The 27,384-nt window shown below is 32.9% G+C and overlaps 2 protein-coding genes across 3 annotated transcripts; one reads left to right on the top strand and one right to left on the bottom strand.

Annotated features, from left to right (window-relative positions):
• Positions 1–645: 645 nt before the first annotated feature.
• Positions 646–8,728, bottom strand: LOC114367586 (pumilio homolog 6, chloroplastic-like). Its single transcript, XM_028324779.1, has 10 exons — positions 8,482–8,728; positions 7,084–7,784; positions 5,410–6,767; positions 5,184–5,325; positions 4,987–5,094; positions 3,833–4,045; positions 3,638–3,748; positions 2,677–2,871; positions 2,153–2,321; positions 646–1,107 (listed from the first exon to the last, which is right to left on the bottom strand). Exons 2-10 carry the CDS (start codon positions 7,720–7,722, stop codon positions 1,085–1,087), a joined length of 2,958 nt encoding a protein of 985 aa, XP_028180580.1. The 5' UTR covers positions 7,723–7,784; positions 8,482–8,728; the 3' UTR covers positions 646–1,084.
• Positions 8,729–16,057: 7,329 nt separating this feature from the next.
• LOC114368595 (mitochondrial outer membrane import complex protein METAXIN-like) lies at positions 16,058–27,096 on the top strand. 2 transcript variants are annotated; one of them, XR_003657366.1, is made up of 9 exons: positions 16,058–16,398; positions 16,833–17,167; positions 17,465–17,541; positions 17,686–17,746; positions 19,683–19,845; positions 24,345–24,668; positions 24,774–24,853; positions 25,087–25,216; positions 26,454–26,582. XR_003657366.1 is itself a non-coding variant. In XM_028325807.1 (6 exons), the coding sequence occupies exons 1-6, from the start codon at positions 16,233–16,235 to the stop codon at positions 26,639–26,641; spliced, it is 990 nt and encodes a 329-aa protein (XP_028181608.1). In that variant the 5' UTR covers positions 16,063–16,232; the 3' UTR covers positions 26,642–27,096. The 2 variants fall into 2 exon arrangements, 1 of the variants encoding a protein (XP_028181608.1); XM_028325807.1 differs by lacking the exons at positions 24,345–24,668; positions 24,774–24,853; positions 25,087–25,216 and having other exon boundaries at positions 16,063–16,398; positions 26,454–27,096.
• The last annotated feature ends 288 nt before the right edge of the window (positions 27,097–27,384 follow it).

Raw genomic sequence — 27,384 nt, forward strand, 5'->3', positions numbered from 1 at the left:
GAAAATTATTTTCAACAAAATGCCAATTTATTCTTAGAATTCCTTTTACTTTCAATGCACTAACACAAAATCTTCTTTTGAACATGGTACAAATGAATTTCCAAACAAGAAATGCTACGATACTCTGAACACTTTTTTATCTAATACTACAATTGACTAAAATTTATTAAAAACCATCCATTTTGATGAATCTCATTTCAATTAGGAGTCATTAAATGAGAAGTGAATCTCACCAAAATTGATGATTTTCAATAAATTTCAACCATTCATAAAAAAAGTATTAAAGTGTCAAAGAAAATGCTACTAACATTTCTCTTTCTCTTTCTGGACACACTTAGTCTTTGCTCATACTTTTACTCACAAAAATAAATCAAAATTATCACTTCCCATATTTCTTCCAAAGCAATATGGGAAGTGTAGGAAGCAATTCCAGAAATGCAGGGAAAAAAAACACCCTGCAAATTACTGCACTTCCTTGTCCGAAAACAAGTGTTTTTTTGTTTTACTTCTGCTTTATTTAAAATACAAATGCCATTCAGTTTCACTCTTCTATAAAACTAATCGAACCAAAACCAACCTTTCCTGTGGTCCGCTAAACTTGTAATGCAATACCAATATCTGCTATCAGATAAGTATATCCCACAATTAGAGTTATAACCAACATTCAATGTAATCATTCCCAATTAAAACATGCATGACAAGGACCAGGTTCTAAGTTGCCAAGGACTAGTTGAGTTTAAGAATTCTTGAATACTTGTATCTCCAAGAAAACCACACACTAAGCACGGAAGACCCAGTAAATTATACATCAGGAAGGGAAGGGTTTCCTTCCAAATAATTATTCAAATAACTTTTTCAAACAATTATTTGAATGACATAATTACATTGAGTTTCAAAGTATAACCCCTGAAGCCATCAATGTGGAAACTATCACGGTGCAGGTATGAAGTCAGGAGTAAAAACAACTGGAAGCTATCGATGTCTCAGCTATTTTCTGTGATCAACATAACATATGTTGATGCTGCGGGGTTTGCACGTCACAGCAGCATTGCTGGAGACCCATGGCTTCGTCTCTCTATTTTCATCATGAGCTGGGTGTTTGATTCTCTGCCAGCAAAAAATAAAGTATAAGATAAGAAGGCATACAAGGCAAAGAACATGGATATTCCTTCATTATCCGGGTACGAGATTGATTCTCTTGCTACTTACAATATTTTATTTTATTTTTGAATTTTGAGACATTGTTGATGCATTTGGACACATCAAGCAGTGGCTTGTTTGCTGAACCGTCTGGTGATATTAATTTCCAAGAAATTAATATAACCATAATTTGTACAAAAAAGAAAAAGGTAATATCGAAGACAGGAAACCTAAATGTTCCATATGGATATCTAAAGTGTGCTTGGTTAAGTAGGTGGAGAGTGAGATGTAAGAAAAAAAGAAGAGATTGAGGACGTCAAGTCTCTAGGCTACAGGCAACATAAGGCACTTTGCAAGCATATTACTGGTTTAGGGTTCAAATCCAGTAAAAGTGCCTCTTTACTTGTTTTCACCACCCATCGATACTACCTACATGTCCTATTATGGGTGTGGTTGGAAGAGCTTATTTACAATTTATTTGAACTGACAACATAAGCACTTGTGAAAGTAATTTGGAGAGCTTGTGAAAGTAGCTTATGATCTGTCTGTAAGTTGTTTTCAACTTATTGCAATAAGCTCTTTAGGATAGTTTATGAACATAGTTAACAACTTATATACGAACAGTTTAACCTTATTTTCTGTTTTATAGAAATAATTTATACATAAGCACTTATTTAATGAATGCTTAATTAAGTTATTTACCCAAACAGGCCTAAAAATGATTAGATTGTCCCTGCCAATGCTAAACAGGATCTATCCCCTCTGATGGTTATAAGGATACTTCGAAGGTTGAGCCCTTTTTTCACCAACTACGTCAAGGTCCTTCACTTACAAGTTTGACAGAGAAATCACAATACTTTGGCGTTCCATGATCCATGATTTAATTTAACATACAAAAACAATAATATTTTAGCATGAATACCCTACCTAATCAGTTATATGTGTGACAAGAATTCAAATTTGTTCTACCAAAGAGAACTAGGATTTCTATTTTGTCAACCAATGTACACACCTCCAAATTGATGTTCCAACCGAGCCACAATGTGTTTTCCATAAGTGTATTTCTTCAAAGCATGAGCATGAATTCTTACGTGAGAAAGCAACATTGCTCGCTGATTTTCAGAACAGATATCAATGACCTTCTGGACCACATAATTCGCAAATTGATCTTTCATCATTGTCTACAATGAAAATCAAAATACAATTAGTTACCAACTTAGCATTGTTCATGCTACATTTAATGCTCAAGAAATTTAAACCTTTGTGATGATTTAGAACCTAGAAGACCTCATATCAAGTAAGAAGGGGTGTTTAGAAACTTTGAAAAACAGCATCTGGGTACAATAAGGCTGGTTTTTAGATTAGGGTGTTTGGTTATCAAAACTTATTTGACTACGCATCAACTAAATGCTATCCATTTAGTAATCAATAATACAGCAGAAAAGTATGGTTAATTTCAAAGAAAATGAGTACATAATATGCTTCTGTATAAAAGATCAATTAGAGCGTAATTTTCCTTCCCAAGTTTAAACTTACCAATAAATTATCACATTTTTCATCATGCCCAAATATCTCTGCAACTAGCAACTCCCGTTCGGTGGTATCACCATACTCCAAACATTTTTCTACAACATTTGAAGCAAACTTATGCTGGCTTAATTGAACAATATGTCCTGACAACTTGTTGATAATTTGACTCCTTTCTTGAGGCTTTCCTCTCTCCAAGACATGCTGCGATGACATAAGGAAAACACTATAGCTTAAGAAATTAACAAAATTGACATATGGATGGACAGCAAAACATAAACACAAATATTGAGTCCAAAGTAGCTAACATCAACCATTTGAACCCCAGAATTAATCAACATCAATTTAGGAATTCATAAACAATTCTTTACGAGGGATATTATGTATGCTATTGTTAATTACACTTGCACCCTTTTTGATAGGAAAACAACATCAATCTCCCTTGCTTTATTATCGTTAAGGGTACTGTGTAATTTCTTTAAAAACAAGTGTAAGCAAGTAAGAATCATATATAAAGTACGAAAGGTAGGCACAATTTTTCAATAAAAAATAGTGTAAGCATAATTAGTGCAGATCTTGAAGGAGGTCAATGTGATTAGCCTTTTTTGTAATGTGAAATTCATAACAAAAGTAAATGGAAAGTAGAATAAAAAGGATGAAAAATAAATAGAAATTGATCTATGTAGCCCTTGCTGAGACTGTCACAAATCATGCCATTTTACAGCAACGGCAAGACTATTAAAAGATTTATTCATGGCATGTGGTAGCTTGTAGCCACAAGCCTGGCTAATTCTGCAATGTAGCTGGTGTGCAGATTCTATAATTTATAATTTATAGCATGTATGATGAAAGGACATCACGCTCATGTAACTACCTTCAACTTGTAACAGTTTCTTTTAACTATGAACCAATAACATCAGAAGCTAAAAATCAAAGTATGCTAGTATAGGAGAGAATAGTGACTAAGTACCTGTGTAACATAATTACCATACTGATCCTGAGCAAGAGCACAGACTGACTCCAAGATTTCATCTACAATAAACTGGCATTGACTCTCGTCTGTGCAATGTTCTAGAACTCTCTATAAGAAATACTATCATAGGATTAAATGCAAAACAAAAAAACAGAAATTTGTTTAGGAAGAAAGGGAATGCAATAATTTTACCTGCATGACTCGGCATCCATAAGGATGCATTGATAGAGTAGCAACTTGACCACGAAATGCAGATAGTATAAAGCTAATCTTTTTGGTTGGAATAGATTCAATGCACTTTTGAATAACATGGTTACCATTTTGATCACGAACACATCTCATTACATTTCCATCTAGCTCATGAACAAGCTGAGCTTTCTGTTCAAGCTCAATAACCTCAAGTGCCTGCATGGACATAAAATAAATAAATAACATTTCTAATAGTTGAAGAACATGTTCAAAGCTCGGAGGAAATAGATATGCTTCAAATTTCTTGTGTAGCTGGAAAGTAAATAAAACTAAGTACCAAATTAACCAGGTAAACAAACTTGACCACAATATGTGCACTATACAACAACCAAGCCTTTTTCCACAAAGTGGAATTGGCTACATAAATCAAATGATGCCAAAATGTTCTACGTGAATGACGATTATTGACGATAGTTGTCAATCCCAAAAGTCAAAGCAGATCAGCCAACCCCAAAGGCCCAAATCCGTTGTAGAGAGATAGTAGGTGGCAGGACAGCAAGTATTCTAATGTTTTGATATGCACATTAAACAATTCAATCTACACACATAAATGCTCAACAATTAAAAAAATGAATTTTTTTTAAAAAAACTAAAGGGTAGAAGAGAACACACAACAGAGAAAGATGAAGGACCTGTACTGTAGCCTGTTTCATGTGCTATACAAATCAAGGTATCTATGACTCAATCTAGACACAATGGATTTGTAATTACTTGGAAACTATAGTGTGGCTATGGAAGAAAGGTGGATTTAGAAAATAAGCAACTAATCACAGAATGCAATCCCAGATTTTAAGTTTACCGCAAGATGCTGGTGGGTGCAGAAAAGGCAAACCAGGTTAGACGACCTATTTAAGAACATAATTTGTTAAATCCTCGATGCCTAACTAGAATTTGGATGTGCACAAAGCATTAATAAATCTCAATTCTAAATGTTAATGCTGTGACTCAATGACAGAAACAAAGTCTTAGAGACAAAAATCCATAATCAAAACATCCACACAGATTTCAATAGCTGTGGCCTGTCAAGCATACCAATGATATAAATGTATACTAATGTCTAAAGCTATGCTAATCATTATAAATTATAGATTATATACCTTTTGGATTACACGACAGCCATACATCTGCAAACTTAAAGGCAGTATCTGGCCAACAAGTCGATCTGCAAGTTCTCTCCTCTGCTCTGGGCTTCCATACTCAAAAAACTAAGCACATGTGATGGGACAAAATTAGACCAGAGCTATAAGAACAACTCATAAGGTTAATGACAGTATACTTCACTTAAAAAACACACCTTCTGTATTACGTAGTTACCAAAAACATCAGTCATTAATTTAGAAGCATGTGGAAGAACCTCTTTAAACACTAATGTCTTCTCTTCGACACTACAACTTTCCAACTTCTGCTGTATAAATCGACTCCCATGCTGATCAGAGCTGGAGTAAAAATCACATGTAATTATCAAAGCCATGAAACTGATCAATTAGACAGCTGGAAAGACAATTGAAAAGGTTACTTGCCTAAATTCAACAATATGTCCAATAATATCAGATAGTTCAAATCTTCGACTTTTGCCAGATTTTAAGTCTTCAAGAAAATTAACAATTTTGGGGTCATGAGCACTGTCAAAAGATCTCTGAACTTGCCATCCAGATATTATGCCTCCATTTCTTCCAGAAGCCGGGGAAAGATTTATTTCATTCCTAACTCCTGGAAGGCCTGGACTTCCTTCTGGGTATCCAGATAAAACTGGACTAGGAAGTGGTGAACTCGGATGCTGCATTACAAAACCCATGTTTGGCATGTGTCCAAAATAACTAGGAATTGATACTCCACCTCTTCTAGAGGTCATATTAGCAGCAGTTCTCTGATCAGGTAATTTTTTATCATCCAAATAAGCACCAGTACTGGGCCTTTTTTGCGAATCATAAGGACTAATTTGGCTAACACCACTTGCTCTAGGTGCCAGTGGATCAAAATGACCAGAAATACCATATCCCTCCACAAAAGGTTGCTGATGATATTGCATGTACATAGGATCACCAAAAGAAGGCTGTGGAGGAAATCCAAATTGCCCAAGGTACTTGTTTGTCTGTACCATTTCAGCTCCATGCGAAATGTTTCCCCCAATTGAAACCCCCGGTGTTAGTGGAGTATAACTGGAGCTAGTAGCTCCATCAATGACAAGAGGTACAGCACCATGAGGAGGATAAGCAGTAACATATGGAGGAAAAGCTGTGGGATTTACAGTGTATCCGCCAACATATTGTGGAGTATATATACCTGACGCCTGCATATTAGTGTAAAATGGATTGGCTGAGGACATATAAGCAGCTGCTGTGGCATATAGGGGAGGTGTAAAACCAGATGACTGCAGTAGTGGCTGGACATTGGAGAACTTGTTGGAATTAAAAGGAAATTGTTCCCTACCAGCATACACAGAATTTACATTTTGAGAGTTGGCACTAGGAACATCATATGGATTGTTTTGTTGCTGGAATCCCTGGCGTTGCATCAAATTGTTCTGGTAGCCGGTCTTCCATTTCTCTTTGTAACTCAGACTTTCTGAATTTGGTGCATTAGATACACCAAGAGCCTTTAGTTGATACTCAACAGTTGCAATGTCTAAGTCAGTAACACCAATGCTGCCAGTGGATTCAAGAGATGATGAGCTTGCAACTGGGGCATGGGTATCGACACTTGATGACACCCTTATGTCATCTGCACCTACAGTATGTTTACCAGCCTCTATTGTAGTAACAGAGGGGCCATGAGAAGAGCTAGAACCAGCATCTAAATCAATTGGTTTATCTGCTAGTCCGTGACTTACAGAAAGAGACTTATTATATACAGGCGACATGGTGCGTGGAAAATCTTCCTGAAAGTTTGAGTATTGAACAAAAATAAATAAATATGATTCACAATCACAATTTTTTATTCAGGGGGTAAAAAATAGTCAAATGCTTGACAACTTGTAAAAAAATAGAAAAATAAAATAACATATTTGTGGGATTACTACCCACTGCAGTAAGCAAAAGGCAAAAAAAAAAACTAGAGAAAATAAATGGAGAAAAAATATGATAAACATGCTATTTCATATGAAAGAAAATATAAGGGACTTAAATATATATATTTTATATGCAGAAAACTGAATGTATTTCACAAAATTGAGAAGTTAATGTCAATATAATCACCTGAATTAAATCAACCATATTTTTGTGCTGAGATGCCAATGAAGTTGCATCAGGTCTACGCCATATTCCACTTGCCTTAACTAATTCATCGTCATATGGCTGTTGGGCTGAATCATCTTCAGACTCCTCCTTGTGTGTGGAAAGAGTCCTTTGAGTCAAATGTACAGAACTTTTACCGCTATCATCTGCAGAAGACATTCTCCAATTATTTCTAAAACTGCCAATATGTCGTCCCAGATGGCGATTTTCCCAGGACGTAAGCGGGGGAGAAAGTCTAGGGTTTAGGTTGACATTGGAATTGTAATATGCCAAATAAGCTGGATCAGCTCGCAATTGTTCTTCAGACTCGCAATTTTGCATAGTGCTGCTTAGATTTGCAAAGCTTGCATTCTGGGCGGTGTTATGCTGGGGTAAAAGGTTTTCTATGGCCAGAAATGAGCCTTCAATGCTGGGAGGTGCACTGCCACTGCGATTGGGTGCCGCATCCTTTCCACCACCTTGGAACCTATGGCCCTTCAGAAGTATACCCAAATCCTCCGTCGCCATGTTACGAGACGATGAACCAAAAGCTGCAGCTTCCTTGTGAGAAGGCCATTTACCCCCAGCTTCCGAGATTCTAATCAGACTCTCAGTTGCCATACTACTGAAAGATTAGCTGTCCCCTTCTTTTGTAATGAAAATTACAAATATCACATTGTCTCCTAAAGACCACCCAAAATCGTCAAGTCAGTATGTATTACAAGAAATATAACTTAACAACATTCATTGCTAAATTACACAACAAAAGTAAACAGTTTAGTAAAACAAACAATAGCTCCAATCAATTAATACCGCGAGTAACGGTAAAATCCATTTAATCGAATACTTCGCATGAACTTGCAAGAGCATTGCGTAAAACCTCAATTTCGCCGAGGCCACATACTAATTAACACAAACCAAATAACAACCATATCACATCGCTTAAATGCACGACATCACACAAAATAGGAACTTCAACTGTTATGCCAGCCATCCATGCACGACAACAACTACCATTTAATGAAGCCATAATTACTCAAACACGTAATCAGTCATTAAAAAATCATCAAGTGCAACCAATTCAATCAAAAAAGAAAAAAACAAGCACCCATTAAAAAATTCAAAACAAAAAAAAAAGCTTTGTTTTACTGGTCAAAACAAAGACTTATTATGAAATTCATCTCGTTGACCAAACAAGCGCGAACTCGCACACAGTTCCTCAACCTACCACGATCATCAATTCATCCTCACCATAACACACGCACGAAAACAAGGTGAATCCCATGCAACACACACAATCATAGAGAGAAAGAAAAAAAGAAACGCTGGAATCAAAAGCGAGAAAGAAAGTAGTTGAAGAAATAACAGAAAAGAGAGAACCTGAGGTGGTGAAGATTCACTGTTTCAAAACCCTAATTCATAGCAGAGAGAGAGAGAGCGAGATGTTGATGGGTTTGAGTTTCGGGGTGTAACGTAAGAGTGCAGTGAGGAAGAGAAACAGGATTTTTTTTTCTTCCTTAAATTTAAATTCTAAAAAAGAGAGAGAAGAAAAGAAACAAAAGCTGCGTGCGTTTTTTGTTTTTTTTTTTTTCTTCTCTGCGAATGGATAAAAAAGAAAAAAAGAAAAGCGCTAATTCCACATTCCTCCTTTTGCTATTTCATAGCTTCGGTCTCTGTCGTCTGAGGCAGAATGGGACAAACATGGAAACTCGACTAAATAATACCACTAATGCTACCAATTATTGGTTTTAAGAAAACAATAAATAATTCTACTAATCAGGAAGGTTTTATTCAAAGCATAATATTAATGACAAGAAAAAAAAATTCCATATGTTGTTTTGTTGTGCATTGTCTCAAAAGATATTTATTAATTCTTTGATTTTTGTTCTCAAATAGTGTTGCGTACAAGGAATGCTTTAATGTTTTTGAATGAGTAAATAATAGTATATAAAAAATTATTTTATTAAAGAATATAAATTAATTATATATATATATTTAAAATAATTTAAATTTATACATTATTAAATTTAATAAATTTTTATAAGTCAATTCAAATACTATTAAATATATTTAATTATATTTGAATTGACATATAAAAATTATTATATTTAATAGTATATGTTAAAATTATTTTTTTATAACATAATATTAATGTTATTGTGTATACATGACAATTAATTAATACGAAATAATAAAATATTGTAAATTGAAAATAATGTATTATGTATCATATATACATTTTAAAATATATACTGTATAATAATTATAAAAAATGTGATGCCAAATATTGCTTTAAGGAAAAGAATAAATAATTCAAATAGGAAGCTTTTATTAAAAGTATACTATTCAAAGAGAAGGAGAAAAAATCTATAGGTTTTGTTGTGATTTATTGAAAAAATTACTAATTCTTTAATTGTTATTCTGAAATAGTCTTGGGTATAGTAATGCTTCAATATTTTTGAATGACTAAAATGGAAGTAGAAGGTTTTCATATTCGTTATAAAATTATATATTTTCTAGCATAAAAAATTCTTAACAATGTTAATTTTTAATACAATAGTGTATGCATGATACATAATACATTGTTTTCTGTTTACAATATTATATTATTGCATATATTGGAACTTGTGTGTGTATATTTTTTTTCTTTGAAGGATTTGACGTATGATGAAACATTAAATATGAATATTTCTTTCACTAGAAATTAAAACCATGATTCAATATATATATATATATATTCAAACATTAATCTGAATTTGTACATTAATAAATATAATATTTTTTATATCTCAAGTCTAATATTATTAAATATATTTGACTAAAAATGAGTCTAATAAATATTTGAATTGGCATATGACAAATTATTAAATTTAGTAATATAAATAAATTTGAATTGTTTATTTTCAAAGAATGTGAAATTAAATTTATATTTTTAATAAAATAATTTAGCATTAAATATAAATAGTTCTTATATATCAATTCAAATGATATTATATATAATTGACAAAATATTTAATGATTTTTGAATTGACATATAAAAATTAATTACATACATGATACATAATACATTGTTTTTAATTTACAATATTATATTACTTTATATATTGTATTGATTAACTTTTATAATATATATATATATATATATATATATATATATATATATATATAATTATATGTGTGCGTCAATTTTACATTTAAAAAAATAATTTTATATATACATTCAAATATTATTATACATATTTGACTAGAAAAATTAAATTTTATATATAACAATCTATCATATTTTTTATTTATTTAGACTATAGGTATAATTAATTGGAGGCAATCTTGTTATCCTCTAAATATTTAATGTAATTTTGTTCCTAAAAATCAAACTAGCCTTTTGTTAGTTGATTTATGTACTCAATAGTAATTTTTTTTTATGGATAGAGTCAGGTTTAACACTTAATAGTAATTATTTTAATTTATGCACTCAAAATTCTATGGATTTAGTTGGATTGAGTCTGTATAATTTTTTTAAAATCCAAATCAATCCGTTCATAATAAAATTGGTTTAAGTTGAATTTACAAGTATGAAAAATTAAATTTATCTTAAATTTAAAATTTTTTAACCAAAAAAAGTGAAATAAAAACAAATAATGATACATAATGCATAGGTCCAAATCCACATTCTATTACATCTCAACACATGAAAATCCAACCATCATATGATAATTATGACACTTATACCTAATATATTATTTACTGTAATTAATTTGCAACATTATGTGCAACATGAGCTTTGATTCTATCCTCAAAATATTTTTTGACCTTACACAAGAGATATGTAAAGAGTTCCATTTTTTAAAAAATAAATTAAAAAAGTTTTTATTTAAAAATAAATAAAATTTTAGAAAAATGATGAGGTTTTTATAATTAAATAAACAAGGAGAAATAACTTTATTAATTAAAATAATGATTTGAAGAAAAATAAATATAATATTTTATTTATTTATTCGATAGAAAATAAAATATAATTCTTTTTTATAGAAAAAATAAAAAAAGAACAATAGAGTAAATTAAAGGCCAAGAGTACCCTAGATATAAAAAGAGACGTAATAGGTCACTTTTTATATTTACGACAGGTCTTTTTTTTTTTTTTTCTCTCAAATCCGTTTTTCCTTATTCATTTTTCAAAATCCTCTTTTTTTTCCGCATACACTCAAACTTATCTCAGTAAAATGACAATTTCAAACTCGTTAACCATTGGATCATCATGAAATTTGAACTTGTGATTTGAAAATTAGTTTTGAACACACCCACCGTTGGAATATTTGAAATAATGTCTGTGGTGGAAAAAATGTCCCTTGCACTGAGTTTTCTCTTTTCCCATAGACATCCAAAATTTGCCCCATTAAAACAACGATCTCAAACTTGTCAACCATTGGATCGTTATGAAATTTAGACATCGTGTAGGGAACCCATTTTCTTATATTCTCACCGTTGGGATTTGTGAAATAATGTTTTTGTAGATAGAAATTTGTCTTACACGTTGATGTAAAATAGAGACTACAATTTCTTCCTCTTCTCTCTAACTTGAAAACCCTAAGAAAACAAACTAAGGAAATGCTTGAGGAATCTTATGGAACTGCTAGAGATACCGCTATCACTGTTGGACTACACACGCGAGCCCGCTTAGAGGTAAGGGATGAGTTTATCACAATTGGATTAGAATAAACATGTGTAAAGATCCTTAGAGGATTAAATTGAGGTTTATTTTGTGATGTTTAATAAATTATAATTTTCCTTTAGGATTACAAATAAGATATTGTTGTGTTTGACAGACCAATTGATGTTCTAATACGAATTTGTTGATAAAATTGTGTGCTCTTAGTGTTTTTATGTTTTTGACCTATGATTTTGAACCATTGATTTTGATATAATTGTATGAAATTGTTTGAGGGGTTTTACTCCTATGTTGTGAGAAACATTTTTGTATAATTTGTTTCTATTTTGGACAAGATTTTACTGGATTAGAATGATAAATTATTATATTGGGATCATGAAATTGTAATTGAAAATGTGAGTAAGTGATAAATTGAATATGTAATAAATTGTGAGATATCCATGTATTGAGACATTGTATGTAATTATGTATTGAGTTGTGAGCTATGAACTGTGCAATCACATAATTGTAGGATCCTTTAAGGGCGACGAGTTTTTGCATGACGAGTATTGTGATAGGATTCATTGTGTGAACTTGACGAGTTGAATCACTTTGAGGCACGACGAGTTAAAATGATTTTGAAAACAATTGAGTAGTTGTGCGTATTGCATGGTTCATAGGTAAAGTCTATGTACGTGTCATGTATATATTAATATTGTGTGATGCATATATGATTCATGACGTGTGATAACATGTTGCTTTGTAATTATACCACTGTGATTGAGATTGAGTGTATGTGATAAATTGAGTATGTATTGAATTGTAATATACATGTGTATCGAGATGTTATGTGCATTAAGTTATTAGCTATGAGCTATACAACCACACGACTATAAGACCCTTTAAGGGCGACGAGTTAATGCACGACGAGTATTGTGATAGAAACTAATGAAGGGACCCGACCCGACGAGTTTAATCACAAGCACAACGAAATAAAATTATTTTGAGAATAATTGAGGAGTTGTGTTTTATACAGTTCATAGATAGAGTTTGCGTGCTAAAATATTTTATGGGTTGGACCTGAATCAGGAGGGAGAGACCCTGACGGACTCTTTGGAGTGTAAACCTTGGGAGTAAATACACTCAGTTTGAATGTTCCTTGAAGCCTATGTTGATCCCATATGGTTGGAGTGTTCTTGCAAAACAGAGTGACCTTGACTGGTCTCCCTATGATTTTACCTAGTAAGAATGACCTGACTTACTAGTGTGTGATATATTTTGTCATGTATTCCTAGGTGTCCAACAAGGTTTTAAACTGACAGGGTACCATGTTGTATATAGGATTGAGTATTGGTATATTTGTTGCATAACGCTGTGTATTGATCGATATTGATTGGTTGAGTGATATTGTGTTTTAATTCTTGAGTGCGTGAATGATGTGCAATAACTCACTCCCTATGTGTTGTTTGTGTTTGAATCATGTGATAATCTTGAACCTTGTGTTCGTGGGAGCAAATGATTAGATGTATAACTATGGAGAACTTCATGCTAGAGGATGATGGAACACAATGCTTTGATAGGACGTGACATTGAGGCATGAACTTTTGTTTTAAATGCATGATATTTTGAGCCGAAAATATTTCTAACAAGTTTTATTTGTAATGGTGAAGTGAATGTGAACATTTTACCTACATGAACTCTGTTATGTTTATTGAATAAAATTTTATTTTATGTAATTTTGTATTTTCATTTATGTTATTATATAAATATGTATATCAGAGTAAATGGTGTCACAATTGTTATTTTTAATCCCTAATAGTGATAATTATTATTTTTATTTTATTTTAAAAAAGAGTCATAATGTGACTCATACATGAACGTTTTGAATGGATTGAGTTGAATGTCATGACCCAACATTCATTTGTGATCGACACACAAACCATTACTCATGTCTGACAAGTCTTAACTATAATCAACTCCATTTACAATAGCAAATTTAAGACTAATTTATAAAACCTACATTTCAAAGGAATTTCTATTGAAATTTCGACAAAACCTTCCATAAAATATGAACATCCCAAATATTATATAAGTATGTATAATCACCATAGTATGATATCAATTAAGACAGGGCCACAAATAGGTCAAATAGATTTGCATATAACTATTACAAGTCTAATTGACAATGTAACATAGTTATTACAAGATAAAATTGTCCAATCCTAAAATGACAAATTACAATACACTTTTAAATGACCTTGTTGGCCCTTGAATATAACAAAAGAGTTTCATCCAAAAATATAAGCCCACTACTAGGTTCTACCCGAGACTAAGGATTTGAAATAGACTAGAAAGACAATGTGAGTCATCCTTAGTGAGAAATTAAGAACCCAACACGTGAAAACATGACAATATTGGGTATAGGACAATTATAAAGATAAAGTCTCAAATTCACTAAATGAGTTAAATAAAGTTAAAGTATGATGATTTAAGTGGAATACTACTCAAATAAAACTACAATAGGCTTGTCACCTGAAAATATATTCCAAAATATCTCTCTACTTATAAATATCAATGACAAACTCCCCGCTTATAAGTAAATACCAATATAAGTAAATACCAATGATAGACTCCTTGCCTAAATAATAAGTCTTGGTACACTAGGGCTAACACTTATTGTTGTTAGCTATAATGTTCCAAAAAAATGTTTTTCCCCAAACCATTCAAAATCTAAAATCATAATTTATATTTGTAGAAAGGTTCTTAATCGAGATTCAACACAAAGATTTAACAATATAATTATATTTTTTAAATCTCATAACAAGCTAATGACTCAATGAAGCAAAAATATACAAACCATATGATCACTAAATTCATAAACTAAAAAAGTCAATCTTCTAAATCATCATACCATAACATACTATGCATTTATATCTATGACAAAATATATTACCACGCCCCTTAGAAAATAAATATTTTGAGTAAATAGCTTTATAAATTTTCAATTTGTGATTTTGTCGTAAAGAGAAAATTATTAGATAAATCATAAGAAATAACCAATTTAGAGAAACAATTTAGGACTTATTATAATCCCTATGATTTACTCACAAAGCTTCTACAATGATGGAGTTGAGCTCACGAACTAATAGTAAAACATACACGCTCAATTTAACATATGATAAAATTAATTAGAACTCCAAATGAAAATATGCCTATAAATATTTTTCTAACTCCTAATAACTCTAAAAATTGTTAATGTCACAAATTTAAAATTTCCTATGATTTTTAATAAGTTTATAACACTCCCTAATATATTTAAAATTAGTATAATTTCCTATCCACGTCAAATAATAGTTGAATAAGAAAGAGTATACATATTAATTTTTCACCCAAATATCAAGTGCTAAAAAATAAACTTTACTAATCTAAAGTTTGCTATTATCTCATTTACACTGAAATAGAGCTTCTAACATGTGAATATGACATAATATCAACATCTCACTTAATAATTTTTTTCACAATTAAAAGGAATTTTACCTCAAATAGAAACTAGTAATCTTTACTAATTAACTCATTTCAATGACTATTTTAATAAACTATCAATTTGACGCAAAAGAAATGAATTTCAACACCTTTTTTATTTATTTGTGTTTTTAGTCCCTAATTTACATTTTGATTGGTTAAAGTCTTGGACCTTTTTTCATTTACAACTTTTGAAGTATTACTATTAATTGATGATATAATAACGATGTTGGTTATTTAATGACTTGTGACATCATTAAGTAATTTTTTTATTGATAAATGTTAGTATATTATTTTGTTAGTAAAGGAGTTTGAGACCTTTTTCATTTTTTCTTTTCTTTTAACTAACCGATCCATTTTATATCTCTTACATCATTAAGTAATTGATGATGTTACATTGTGTTTTTAATTTTTTAATCTTTTCATAACAAGATGTTAGACTAATTAATGAGAGATTAAAAATAGTTAACAAAAAAGAAATTACATATAAACATTCTATTAAATGTTGTAATGATTTGATAAATTAACATTCTATTAAATATTTTTAATGAAGTGATAAATCAATGAGTTGTTAATATTGTTAGTTAATATTGTTATTTGACAATAACATCTAAAGTAACAACAAATTTTTTTTTATCAAAACTTTCACACATCAAAATTTTGATTAGGAATTAAAATTAAAAATTCAAAAAAGTTTAGGATAAAAAAATAGTAGTTTTTTTTTAAATAGATTGGATAACAAGATTGAGGATAGACCCAAACCCGGATGCAAATTGTACGGATCCGGAATGGCCTTGTCCATTCACCCAAACAAGGAAGCCTCGTTCTCAAGCCATAGTCCGTAGTATCCTAAACCCTGGTTTGGTTACAAAGTCTTGTTTGTTGTAGCGAACAAACCTTCCCCTTTCAGCATTCAGTTTTGAGTTCACCCATCACAGTTTTCTTCTTCTTCTTCTTCTTGTGCATGGCAACTGAACCGAGTGAGAGCACACAAAGGAACACCCTTGTCGTTAGAAAGCCATGTTTTGGCCTCCCAACAGGTTGCCCTCAATGCCTCTCTGCTTACATTTTTCTCAAGCTCTCTCAAGTTCCCTTCAACTTGGATTACCACCCTAACTACCCTGATTCTGGTAAACCTCAATCTTGATCTCTTTTATGTTTAGAAAAGAAAATTTGATTATTTATTTACTATAAGTATAATAGCCCCTTTATTTATTTTTCTTCAAAGTTTAGGCCTTTTAGCCATTTGATTGCATTTGAGGCTTCTGGGTGGGTAATCGTACTTACATTCACACCCCATCTGATGAAGTTTCTTTCTTTTTACTATTTTTGTTCTTTTTTCGCATATGGGTGTTTGAATTTGTTTGATTTTATGTTTTTTTTATGAATTTTATTTTGATTGTGTTTGAGGCTTTTTGGTGGGGTAATCTTACTTACATTCCCACCCCATCTGATGAATTTCCTTTCTTTTTGCTATTTTTGTTCCTTTTTTGCATAAGGGTGGTTGAATTTGTTTGACTTTATGTTTTTTTTTTCTTTGTGGCTGTGTTTTGTGGTGTTTTAGATCAGATTCCTTACTTTGAGGATGGTGATTCTGTGACATACAATAATGAGAAGGAGGGGATCATTGAGTGCTTGAAAAGGAATGTGGGTGGTGATTTAGATAGTGAGGTTTCTTCTCTCCCTGATTGGATACCAACCAAAGTGATGGCCACCACTTGGCTTGCTGATGCACTTGAGTATGAACTGTGGGTGGGATGTGATGGTTCCTCTGCTTATAGCATCTATTATTCTGATCTTCCCTGGCCTATCGGCAAGGTTCTCTTTTGGAAGAAAGCTTATTGGGTAAAGCAGAAACATGGGATAAGTGAAGAGAATGTAGAAGTAAAGGAAGAAGAGGTTAGTTACTTAGTTGCTCTTGATACTTGCTCTGATGACACTTGAGAGACTATGAAAAGTTCTTTGTTCTGTTCCATTATAGGATTTTTTTATTAGTTTCTTACCTTACCTTTCATACATTGAGGGAGCTTATCAAGTGAGAATATGAGAGGTAAGAGGATGGACGATCGAGATTGTTTTAATTAGCATCCATATGCATTTGCTCCCCTCACCTCTCACGCTCTCACTAATATGCTCCCATTATACATACATTCTATGTGATTTTGGTAATCGTATGTAGCTGTTTTTGGTCAACAGATTTATGGGAGAGCAAACTCTGCATATGATGCTCTGTCGACTTGGTTAGGGGAACAAAACTACCTTTTTGAAAACAGGTGACTCTGCTGGTGATGTTATATGTCAAATTATACATTGTTGGAGCAATATGTGCTACTATTTTTGGTTCTTTTCATGTCGAGATCTAATTTTGACTTTGAACTCCTGGCAATGTATTCACATGTTTTATTCTGTTTATGCAGGCCATCGAGCTTGGATGCTATTTTTCTTGCACATGCATTAGTTGTTCTTCAAGCTTTACCTGTGAGTTATATTATCAATCATGCCATGATTCTGATATATAATTTTTTTAAGATAGCATGAATACTCTGCAACTAATGGGATGTCTACTTGGGTGAGAAGTCCCCAGTTGATAAGAATTGGACAAAGAATCTGTGTTGTGGACTTGTGGTATATTGGTATGAGTCCAAAGGAACTCACAAGCGCTAGCATTTATTTGACTGATGATTTGCTTTAACATAGGAAAGATTTATAATCAGTGAATCTGTAAGTACCAGAGTTTGGACCCCAGAATTGTTGAGCACAAGTCTAATAATAGGACTAGTAAAGTAATTCATGGTTAAGCAAACTTACAGCTGAGTTGAGTATGTGATGAAAGATGAACAGCCAGCCAGAGTTTTAAAGTTGCAGTGGTGGGTGGCCAGTGGGCTTCATGAAAAGCTAATATTTTTTTGTGGTGCTGTAAATTTGATTGCTTGAACTGAGTGTAATTGGTGTCTTGCTGATACCTTATTGTCCCCTAACATTCACTGCCATAGATCATTGCTGGTCTTACATCTAGTTTGATAGGAACGTTGTTACCACAAATTGTGCCTGAAAACATTTCTTCGTTTCATCCACTCAGCATACATCATGTCTGTTACATCCTCCTTGATTCCTCCAATCACTTTGTAAGATAGATACAAGATATTAAGATACTTCAACTTCGCAACTGATTTTATGACGTTCTCTCCAAATTTACACCTACAAAACATTGCTGACTTGCTTCTTGCTGAACTTATATTCCATATGCACCTTCTTACTCTTAATGAAAAACCCTTAATTTCAAAACTTTTCTCCATATCTCAACTTTATAATTTCCTTCTTCTCTTAACTCATCAGCCTGGACTGTATCATTTGCAAAAAAATGCACATTATTAACTTGCTCTTGAATGTTCTTAGTATGTCATTACTAAGGTAAAAAGTTATGGACTAAAAGTGAATTCTCAGTGCCATAGAAATTTCCATTACCTAGTAATTATATGAAAGAAAGATACATATACAGAAGAGGGGTTATGATTAGGAATCCAGCTAGAAAGTATCACTATATAAAGTATGTCAAAGAGTTTTGATACCTAATTTTGATGTGTAATGAAGAGAATTGTTTATTTATGCTGAAGGAATTAATGTTAAAGAAGATCTTATCGAAAAAGGGACCTAGGGCACCTGGCTTGCAAGTCCTACCTAGTTGGATCAGGGAGGAAGGGGGATTTAATATATGCAGCATTACCCCTGAAAGCCAAGAGGCCGTTTCCAAAATGTGAACCCATTCACAAGGCAGCAACCTTACCATTGCACCAAGGCTTGCCCTTAATTATAAGTTCTCTAAATCTAAAAAACACTATTTCTGGAAACAATTAAAGAATGGGCATAAACTGTCAGTTTGCCTGCCAACTTCAATTTCACCTTTCTTTGCTTGATGTTATTATCATGTGTTAGGACTAAAGATGTAATATTATTTTTAGGCTGCAATCAGCTCTATTTGGAAGTTTTTGGACTTGAATACTTGTCTTTGGTATAAGAAATGCAAGAAAAAAATATAAAAAGTGTTGTAAACAAAGAGCATTGCAAATGGGAGATTGATTATTTGTTATTCATTGTTTCTTTTGTGTTGGGAAATGTTATTCTTGAAGCATAACTAGATACTGGGAAATACTCTTGAATGAGGAACTCATGCAATTAATGCTGCCTCAAAAGTGTTGTAGTCCTTTTAGTTGTTTTTGCATTGTTCTACCCTTGAGATTCTTGACTTCTCCACTTAATGAACATCATAAATCATATGTTTTACCTTTTCCATTTTTGCTCCCGAGCTAAGTGCTATTGTGTAACTGGCTGGCGGCAATTGTTTACTAGAAGCACTGGGAATTAAATTTTTGAGGCAAATTTTTTAACTTCTGTTCCTGCATTTATTTACTACCAGGAATCATCAATTTTGCGGACCAATTTTTTGGAACATGCCAATTTAGTGAGATATGTGCAACGATGTAAGACAGAACTTATAGTAGCTGGTACTTCTGCTTCCAATGATCCATATTTTCATGCAGACCCATCATCATCAGCTTCTAGAGGTCGTTCAACTTCAAGTAAGATATTTTTAGGATTTTATTTGATTGATTTCCTTGACAAGTGTAACCAGTGCATATTTCTTTTCCTTTTACTTTAAATCACTTCGACTGAACTGCTCCCTCTCTCTGTTTGAATTGCTTGTAGTAATGATTTTACTAGAATACAGTGTGTTGGAATATGCTGGCTTGATATTCTAGTTCTAGCAATAGGATAGTATCGTTCATATAACTACTTTGAAATATTCCTGGTATGGACTGGAATATTCTGAAATGTGTAGGTTTCCAGTTGCTGAGTGTTATAGGAATGAGTTGAGTATTCTTTCAACTTTTCTTGATGTGGAATTTCATGATAATTAGTTGCCATACTTGTGGAACAAATGAAACAAGCTATGAACATGATGAATGATTCTAGGTTTGTGATCTTATTCTCTGATCATATGCTTTGCATACTATGAGTTCCCTTTTAATTTCCTCTAATATCTTCCTTGGTCTTCCTTCTACCCCATACAAACTGCTCTCCTCATTGGTCCCTCTAGTGACCTTTTTTGCACTTGTCATAATCACCTTAATCGATTTTCTGTAGTTTTTTCTTCAATAAGTGCCACATCAATTTCTCCTCTATAACATCATTTTGTATTTTGTCCTTTATTGTTGGACCAAACATCTTTTTTAACATTTATTTTTGTTATTCCCACCTTTTCTCATCCCTTTAAAGCTCAACATTCACTACCGTAGAGTATAGCTGGTCATATTGCAGTATAATAAACTGTCCTTTTAGCTTGGTAGGTACTTTGCAGTCACAAACATACATTTAGGGATAATCTTTTGTATGTCCTTGGTAAGCACATCAAAGACTAGACTAAGCAAGTAAAAACTCAAGGTTGAACTCTAATGTGAACCTATCCTTGTTGGAAAGTTAAAGGTCTTGCTTCTAGGAGTTCTCACACTAGTAGTTATTACATTATACATTGGCTTGTATTGCTGTGATATAAGTCACACGAGCACCTTTCTTTTCCAAAGCCTTCTACAGCACTTCTCTTGGCACTTTATCATACTATTTTTTCAAGTCAATAAAAACCATATGTAAGCCTCTTTCTTTGCTATGGTACCATTTCATCAACCCTCATAGAAGGTAAATAACTTTACATGTAGACCATTCTGGGATAAATCTTAGTTTCTTTGCTAGCCCATATTCACCCTTCATATGCTTTGCATCATAAAACTTAAAAATAAATGTGCATGCTAGTTGCATTTGATTTGATGCTCTAAGAAGCCATGCAAGCTTTGTCCTGTGTAAATAGAATAAGAAAATATGATTCTATTCTATTTATATAGGAAAATGTGAGGTTTCATTTCAGAATGCTCACTATGAAGTATGAAGTAGTGTAAGTTTTATAGCAGAAAAACTATAATAAACAAAGTAGAAGAGAGACAATATGTATGTGGAGGAAATAGAATGATTTTATTCTAAATCAAATTGTTCTGAGCAGCAATACAATAAATAATAAATTAAAAGCAAAACAGAAACTAATCACATAACAAGATTTCAGCAAAACAGAAAATTAAAACTGACTTGCTCCTAAAGTATATAAACCACTTATTGACTAGGCTAATCCATAACTGAAACAAAGAAAAACAAATAAAATATGCAGTTACAAAAGTAATTTAAAAAATTTAAACAATCCTTGCTTTAGGAATTGTAAACTCCAATTCTTTGCCTTAAGAGTTCAAATTTGTTGATAGGCAGCGGCTTTGTAAACATGTCAGCCAGTTGATCTTTAGACTTGTAGTAAATTAAGTTCACTTCTCCACTTTGCTGCATCTCTCTCAAAAAATAGAGCTTGATGTTGAAATGTTTAGTCTTCCCATGATACACTGGATTGTTTGCAATAGTAATGGCTGCCTAGTTGTCAACAAAGATTCCAGTTTTGTTCTTCTCCTGCAAAAATAAATGACATAGAGTCTTCTTCAACCATAAATCTTGATTTACCGCTACTGTTGCTGCTATGAATTCAGCCTCAGCAGTGGATTGTGCTACAATCCCTTGCTTCTTTGTGCACCATGAGAAAACTCCTGAGCCTAGGCTGAAACAGTATCCTGAAGTGCTCTTCATGTCATCAACGGATCCAACCTAATCACTATCAGAGAATCCATACAACTTGAATTCTTGACACTTCTCAAATTTGACACCATAATCAATAGTGCCCTTAACATACCTCAATATTCTCTTTGTTGCTTTTAAATGTATTTCACTTGCACAATGCATAAAACGAGACAAGAGACTTACAACAAATAGAATGTCTGACCTTGTTGCAATGAGATACATTGGACATCCAATCAAGCTCCTATAATATCCTTCATCAATTTTATCAGCACCATCTTCCTTGCTGAACTTCTCCTTTTGATTCATTGGTGTGCTAACAGATTTGCATTCCTCCATTTGAAACTTCTTCAAAATTTCTTTTGCTTATTTCCTTTGATAGATTAACACTTTGTTCTGACTTTGCTTGATCTCAATTCCAAGAAAATAAGTCATGAGACCAAGATCAATCATTTCAAAAGCTTGCATCATTTCTTGCTTGAACTCCTCAACTAGTCTTGCATCATCTCCAGTTACTAAAAGATAATCAACATTGAGAGAAACTATGAGAAAGTTATTTCCCTTATTTTTCACATAAAGAGTGGACTCAGATAAGCTTTTTGCAAAGCCTATGCTCAATAGGTGATCATTTATCTTGCTATACCAGGCCCTTGGTGCTTGTTTTAGGCCATAGAAAGCCTTTTTGAGAAGATAAACTTTATCTTCTTTACCTTGCTTCACGAATCCTTCTGGCTGCTCTACATATATTTCTTCTTGTAGTTCTCTGTTTAAAAAAGCTGATTTGACATCTAGTTGGAATATTTTCTAGCCATTTTGCGCAGCCACTGCTAGCACCAATCTAATTGTATCTAATCTGGACACTGGAGCAAAAGTGTCAGAATAATCAACACAAAAAATTTGTGCATACCCTTTAACTACTAGTCTAGCTTTGTGCTTGTTGATTGAGCAATCTGCATTAAGCTTTGTTCTAAAAACCCATTTAACTCCAATGACTTTTCTACCTTTAGGCCTATCAACAAATTCCCGTGTTTTGTTTTTCTGTATCATGGACATTTCCTCCTCCATTGCAACTTTCCATTTTAGATCCTTTTGTGCTTCCTCACAGCTAGCAGGTTCACAAATTGCTACATTACATCTTTGATAAACATCAGAAAGCAGTCTTTTGCCTCTGACTGGAGGGTTATCTTCTAATTCATCTTGCAACAACTTTGTTCTTTGCTGGCCAGGATGATTATCATTAATGTTGTCAAATAGTTCAATTGTTCTTTGTGAGTTGTCCCATTTACATTGCTGAGCTTCATTGAAGTGCACATCTCTAGTAACAGTCATCTTTCCAGTTTGAGGATGATACACTTTGTAGGCTTTTGAAACTGAACTGTAACCCACAAAGATGCCCGAAATTGCCTTTTTGTCAAGTTTGTCATGCTTAACCTGTGCAAAACAAACTCAACCAAACGCTTTAAGAAAAGTTAGTGAAGGCTTATAGCCATACCAGACTTCAAATGGAGTTTTATCCTTCAAGACTTTGGTTGGAAGCCGATTTTGCAGAAAAAACTGTTGTGTTAGCTACCTCCGCCCAAAATGTTTTAGGCAACTCCTTCTCATGCAACATGCATCTAGCCATCTCCATCACCGATTTGTTTCTCTTTTCACTAACCCCATTTTGCTCTGGAGTGTAGGGGGCTGTGAGTTGATGTTCAATTCTAGCTTCTTCACAAAATTGATTAAATTTTGCTGATGTATACTCTTTCCGATTATCAGATCTTAGACATTGAATCTTGCAGGCACTTTGAGTTTCCACCATTTTCTTGAACTTCACAAATACTTCAGCCACTTCATGCTTGAATTTCAAGAAAAAAATCCAGCACATTCTTGTAAAGTCATCTATGAAAAGAATAAAGTAGAGACTACCTTGTAGTGATTATGTTCTTTGATGTCTTGCCACATCAGTGTGAATTAGCTGCAACTTTTGAGAGGCTCTCCAAGCTGATTTGGGGAATGATTCTGTTTTGTTTACCAAATTGACAAGCATTACAGTTTGGCAAACTATCAGAAAGTGTTGGTAGACCTTTTGACATGTCCCTTTTTTTTATGTTTAGCATTATTTCAAGATGGCAATGACCAAGTCTCTTGTGCCAGAGTTCCGTGGGTGTGACTTGAGTGAAATAGGTTGCATGCTCCTCCTCTGTTGGATCAAATGAGAAGCTTTTACCTCTCATTTTAACCCTTAGAACTTCCCGGCCAGCAATGTCATAGATAAGGCAGTGTTGATGTTCAAAGGACACTTTAAATCCCTTTTTAATCAACTGACCTACACTTAGCAAGTTTTGATCAATATCAGGTACATAAAGAACATCTGATATTATTTTGGTACCTGAACACATTGAAATTGCAATGATTCCTTTTCCTTTTGCAGAAATATAGCCACCATTCCCAATTCTGACCTTTGAGACATTAGTTGGCTTCAAATCCTTGAATAGAGTCTTATCATATGTCATGTGGTTCGTACAACCACTATCAATCAACCAACATTCAGAACTACTCCTCATTGAATAGCATGTTGCAGCAAAAATATAATCTTCCTCCTGCTCAACAACTTGGGCATTGGCTTCATGCTGCTGAAATTTGCTTCTACAAATTATAGCTTCGTGTCCAAGTTGATTGCACTTGATGCACTTTGCGTCTGGTCGTTTCCAACATTTGTATGGTGGGTGACCCAATTTTCCGCAATGTTGACAAGGTGGATAGTTTTTCTTTTTACCCTTACTTTTGTTTTGGTTGTTTGCACTATTTTCATTGCTTGTTGGTTGGTTCTTCTTGACATATTTCTTTCTACTGGATTCAGCATGATGGTGCTTGGTTGGTAAAGCACCTTCAACTGCACAGTCTTGTCTCATCAACCTCTGCTGCTCTTGGGACTGCATGGTACTTACAAGTTCTGCCAATGTAATCTTTGATAAATCCTTATTATTTTCCAATGAAGCAATAGAAACTTCAAATTTTTCAGGGACAGTCACCAGTATTTTCTGAACTATTCTTGAATCAAAAAATTCTGAACCTAGCAACCTCACCTTGTTAGCAATGCTAAGAAGTTTGTTTGCATACTCCTTGATTGTTTTTGACTCCTTTATTTTTTGCATCTCAAATTCTCTAATCAGATTCATGGCTTGCATTCCCTTGATCCTTTCATCTCCTTCATATTCATCCTTGAGGAAATTCCAAACTTCGAATGCTGATTTGATTGTCATGATTCTGGTGAAAATGTCTTGTGAAACAGGAGCAAATAAGGTAGCCTTTGCCTTTGACTTTCTAGTTTTCCTATCCTTTTGATTTTTAATCTGAGCCATAGTTGGATTGACTGGTAAAGGAAGAACTTCGTAGTCTTCCTCAACTACTTCCCAGAGATCATTTGCCTCCAGGTGAGCCTCCATTCTTGCTGCCCAGATGTGATAATGATCACCATCAAACACAGGCGGTGCTAGTGCTGTGTAAGGAGTTTCAGAATCCATCTATTTGATGAATTGAAGCAAAGTTTATAGGCGTTGTTTTTTTTTTTTTTGTGTGTGGGTTGTACTGTGTTCATTCACAGGTTCTTCTAAGAAAAAAACTCTTGATACCAATTGTAAGTTTTATAGCAGAAAAACTATAATAAACAAAGAAGAGAGACAATACGTATGTGGAGGAAATAAAATGATTTTATTCTGATCAAATTGTTCTGAGTAGCAATACAATAAATAATAAATTAAAAGCAAAACAAAAACTAATCACATAACAAGATTTCAGCAAAACAAAAAATTAAAACTGACTTGCTCCTAAAGTATATGAACCACTTATTGATTAGGCTAATCCATAACTGAAACAAAGAAAAACAAATAAAATATGCAGTTACAAAAGTAATTTAAACAAATTTAAACAAGTAGTTTATATAAGTTTAGTCAAATGCACCTAAAGGCATGCCTAAGGTGCTGAGGCAAGGTGCCAGAAGGGGTCAACACCTCTTGTTGGTTGAGGTGCACCTTTCTGTTTCAGAAATGGCATGCATCTAGCATTTTGTTGATAAATTTAAAAAATAAGTCCAGTCATCTTGGTAATGGAGATGCTAAATGGCTAAAATACTCAGAAAATTAAATGGTAACTGTGTGTTTGGGAATAGGTTTAATAACTTGAACATTTGAACTTTTTATTTTACTATGAATGTTTATTATATTATGCTTGTTCACTTAGTTCATATTGAAATACAAAATACAAAATAGTCAGACATTTTACTGTTCATTCCTTTTTTTGACATTAACTCCTTGAATTAATTTGTTGTCTCCAAGGCACCGATACCCTCGTGTGCCTTAAATTCATCTTTCACCTCTTTTTTCTATTTATGATGCTTCTTTAGTTTTTGGAATAAAAAGTATTTGTTCCACTGTTAATAAATACTAGTTAATAGTTATGTGAAAAAAAAGTTTCATTTGCTATTTTAAGATCATATATTCTGTCATTGTTAATGTAGTTTGATTTGTCATTTTTTTCTTAGGTTCAAAGCCCAAGACTAAACCCAAAAGGCAGCCGCCAACAAAGGAGGAGAAAACCTTGAGAAGAAGGGCTAAATATTTTGTGGTAGCACAGCTAGTTGCTGTTGTTCTTTTCGTCAGTGTCTTGTCTGGATATAGAAATAATGCTGCTGACATGGAGTTAGACAATGACGACTTGGGCTATGAATGAAAATACATTCATTTGTTTATCTTCTCAATGACAAAGCCTAGGCTGACTGCATGTTGAAGATGCATCCCCGTTTCTTGTGTATGATCCAAATATAGAAGCACGGAAAATTATCATTCACTTCAAAATTTCCTATCATAGGATCCATTTTGATAATTTTTTAAGAGTAGTAGCTTTACATTTTCATTGGAATATGGTGCAGGTTTTTTACTTGTGGTAAATGAACCTTGGTTTGAGAGGATCTATGGGTCTGTTAGCCTTGTACATGTAAATTTTGGGAGGGGTATGTTTACAATTATCTTGTGCTGTTGTGCATACTGTCAGATGGAGATGCCAAATATATCAGTCCTTTTATGAGAGACAAGCCTACGAAGGATAAGTAACAAATAAAATTAATTTGAAATGGATTTATTGTACCAAGAAAGATCACATTTGAATTCTCCAGGATGATTTTTTTAGTTGCATGAACTAAGTCTCTTTTTTAGTTGTATGAACTAAATTTTAGTAGATTAAGTAGAGATTATAATCACGATATATGTCAAATTAAACCAGTGGTCAATATATCTTTTATTTGTTTGATTTGGAGGAGTTAATCCCATTTGATAAAAATATTGCTATTCTGTAACAGGGAAATGGTAGAATTTAGTTAGAATTATTTAATCAAATGTGTTTTGTTTTAATAAAGTCACGATGGAAAATGTGTTATTACTATGTGTGCTTGATTTTACCTTTAAAAATTGATTAAG

The sequence above is a fragment of the Glycine soja genome, chromosome 9, assembly GCF_004193775.1.
Source record: "Glycine soja cultivar W05 chromosome 9, ASM419377v2, whole genome shotgun sequence".
In the NCBI taxonomy this organism is placed as follows: Eukaryota; Viridiplantae; Streptophyta; class Magnoliopsida; order Fabales; family Fabaceae; genus Glycine; species Glycine soja.

What these genes read in the sequence shown, in the direction of transcription:
- LOC114367586 (XM_028324779.1), bottom strand. Translation starts at nt 7,722, where the DNA reads ATGGCAACTGAGAGTCTGATTAGAATCTCGGAAGCTGGGGGTAAATGG. An exon ending in GCTGTCGTGTAATCCAAAAG is followed by an intron (nt 4,046 to 4,986) that starts GTATATAATCTA and finishes ATGTCCATGCAG; the next exon opens with GCACTTGAGGTTATTGAGCT. An exon ending in GTTGGAACATCAATTTGGAG is followed by an intron (nt 1,108 to 2,152) that starts GTGTGTACATTG and finishes TTTTGCTGGCAG; the next exon opens with AGAATCAAACACCCAGCTCA.
- LOC114368595 (XM_028325807.1), top strand. Translation starts at nt 16,233, where the DNA reads ATGGCAACTGAACCGAGTGAGAGCACACAAAGGAACACCCTTGTCGTT. An exon ending in TAGAAGTAAAGGAAGAAGAG is followed by an intron (nt 17,168 to 17,464) that starts GTTAGTTACTTA and finishes TTTGGTCAACAG; the next exon opens with ATTTATGGGAGAGCAAACTC. An exon ending in AACTACCTTTTTGAAAACAG is followed by an intron (nt 17,542 to 17,685) that starts GTGACTCTGCTG and finishes CTGTTTATGCAG; the next exon opens with GCCATCGAGCTTGGATGCTA.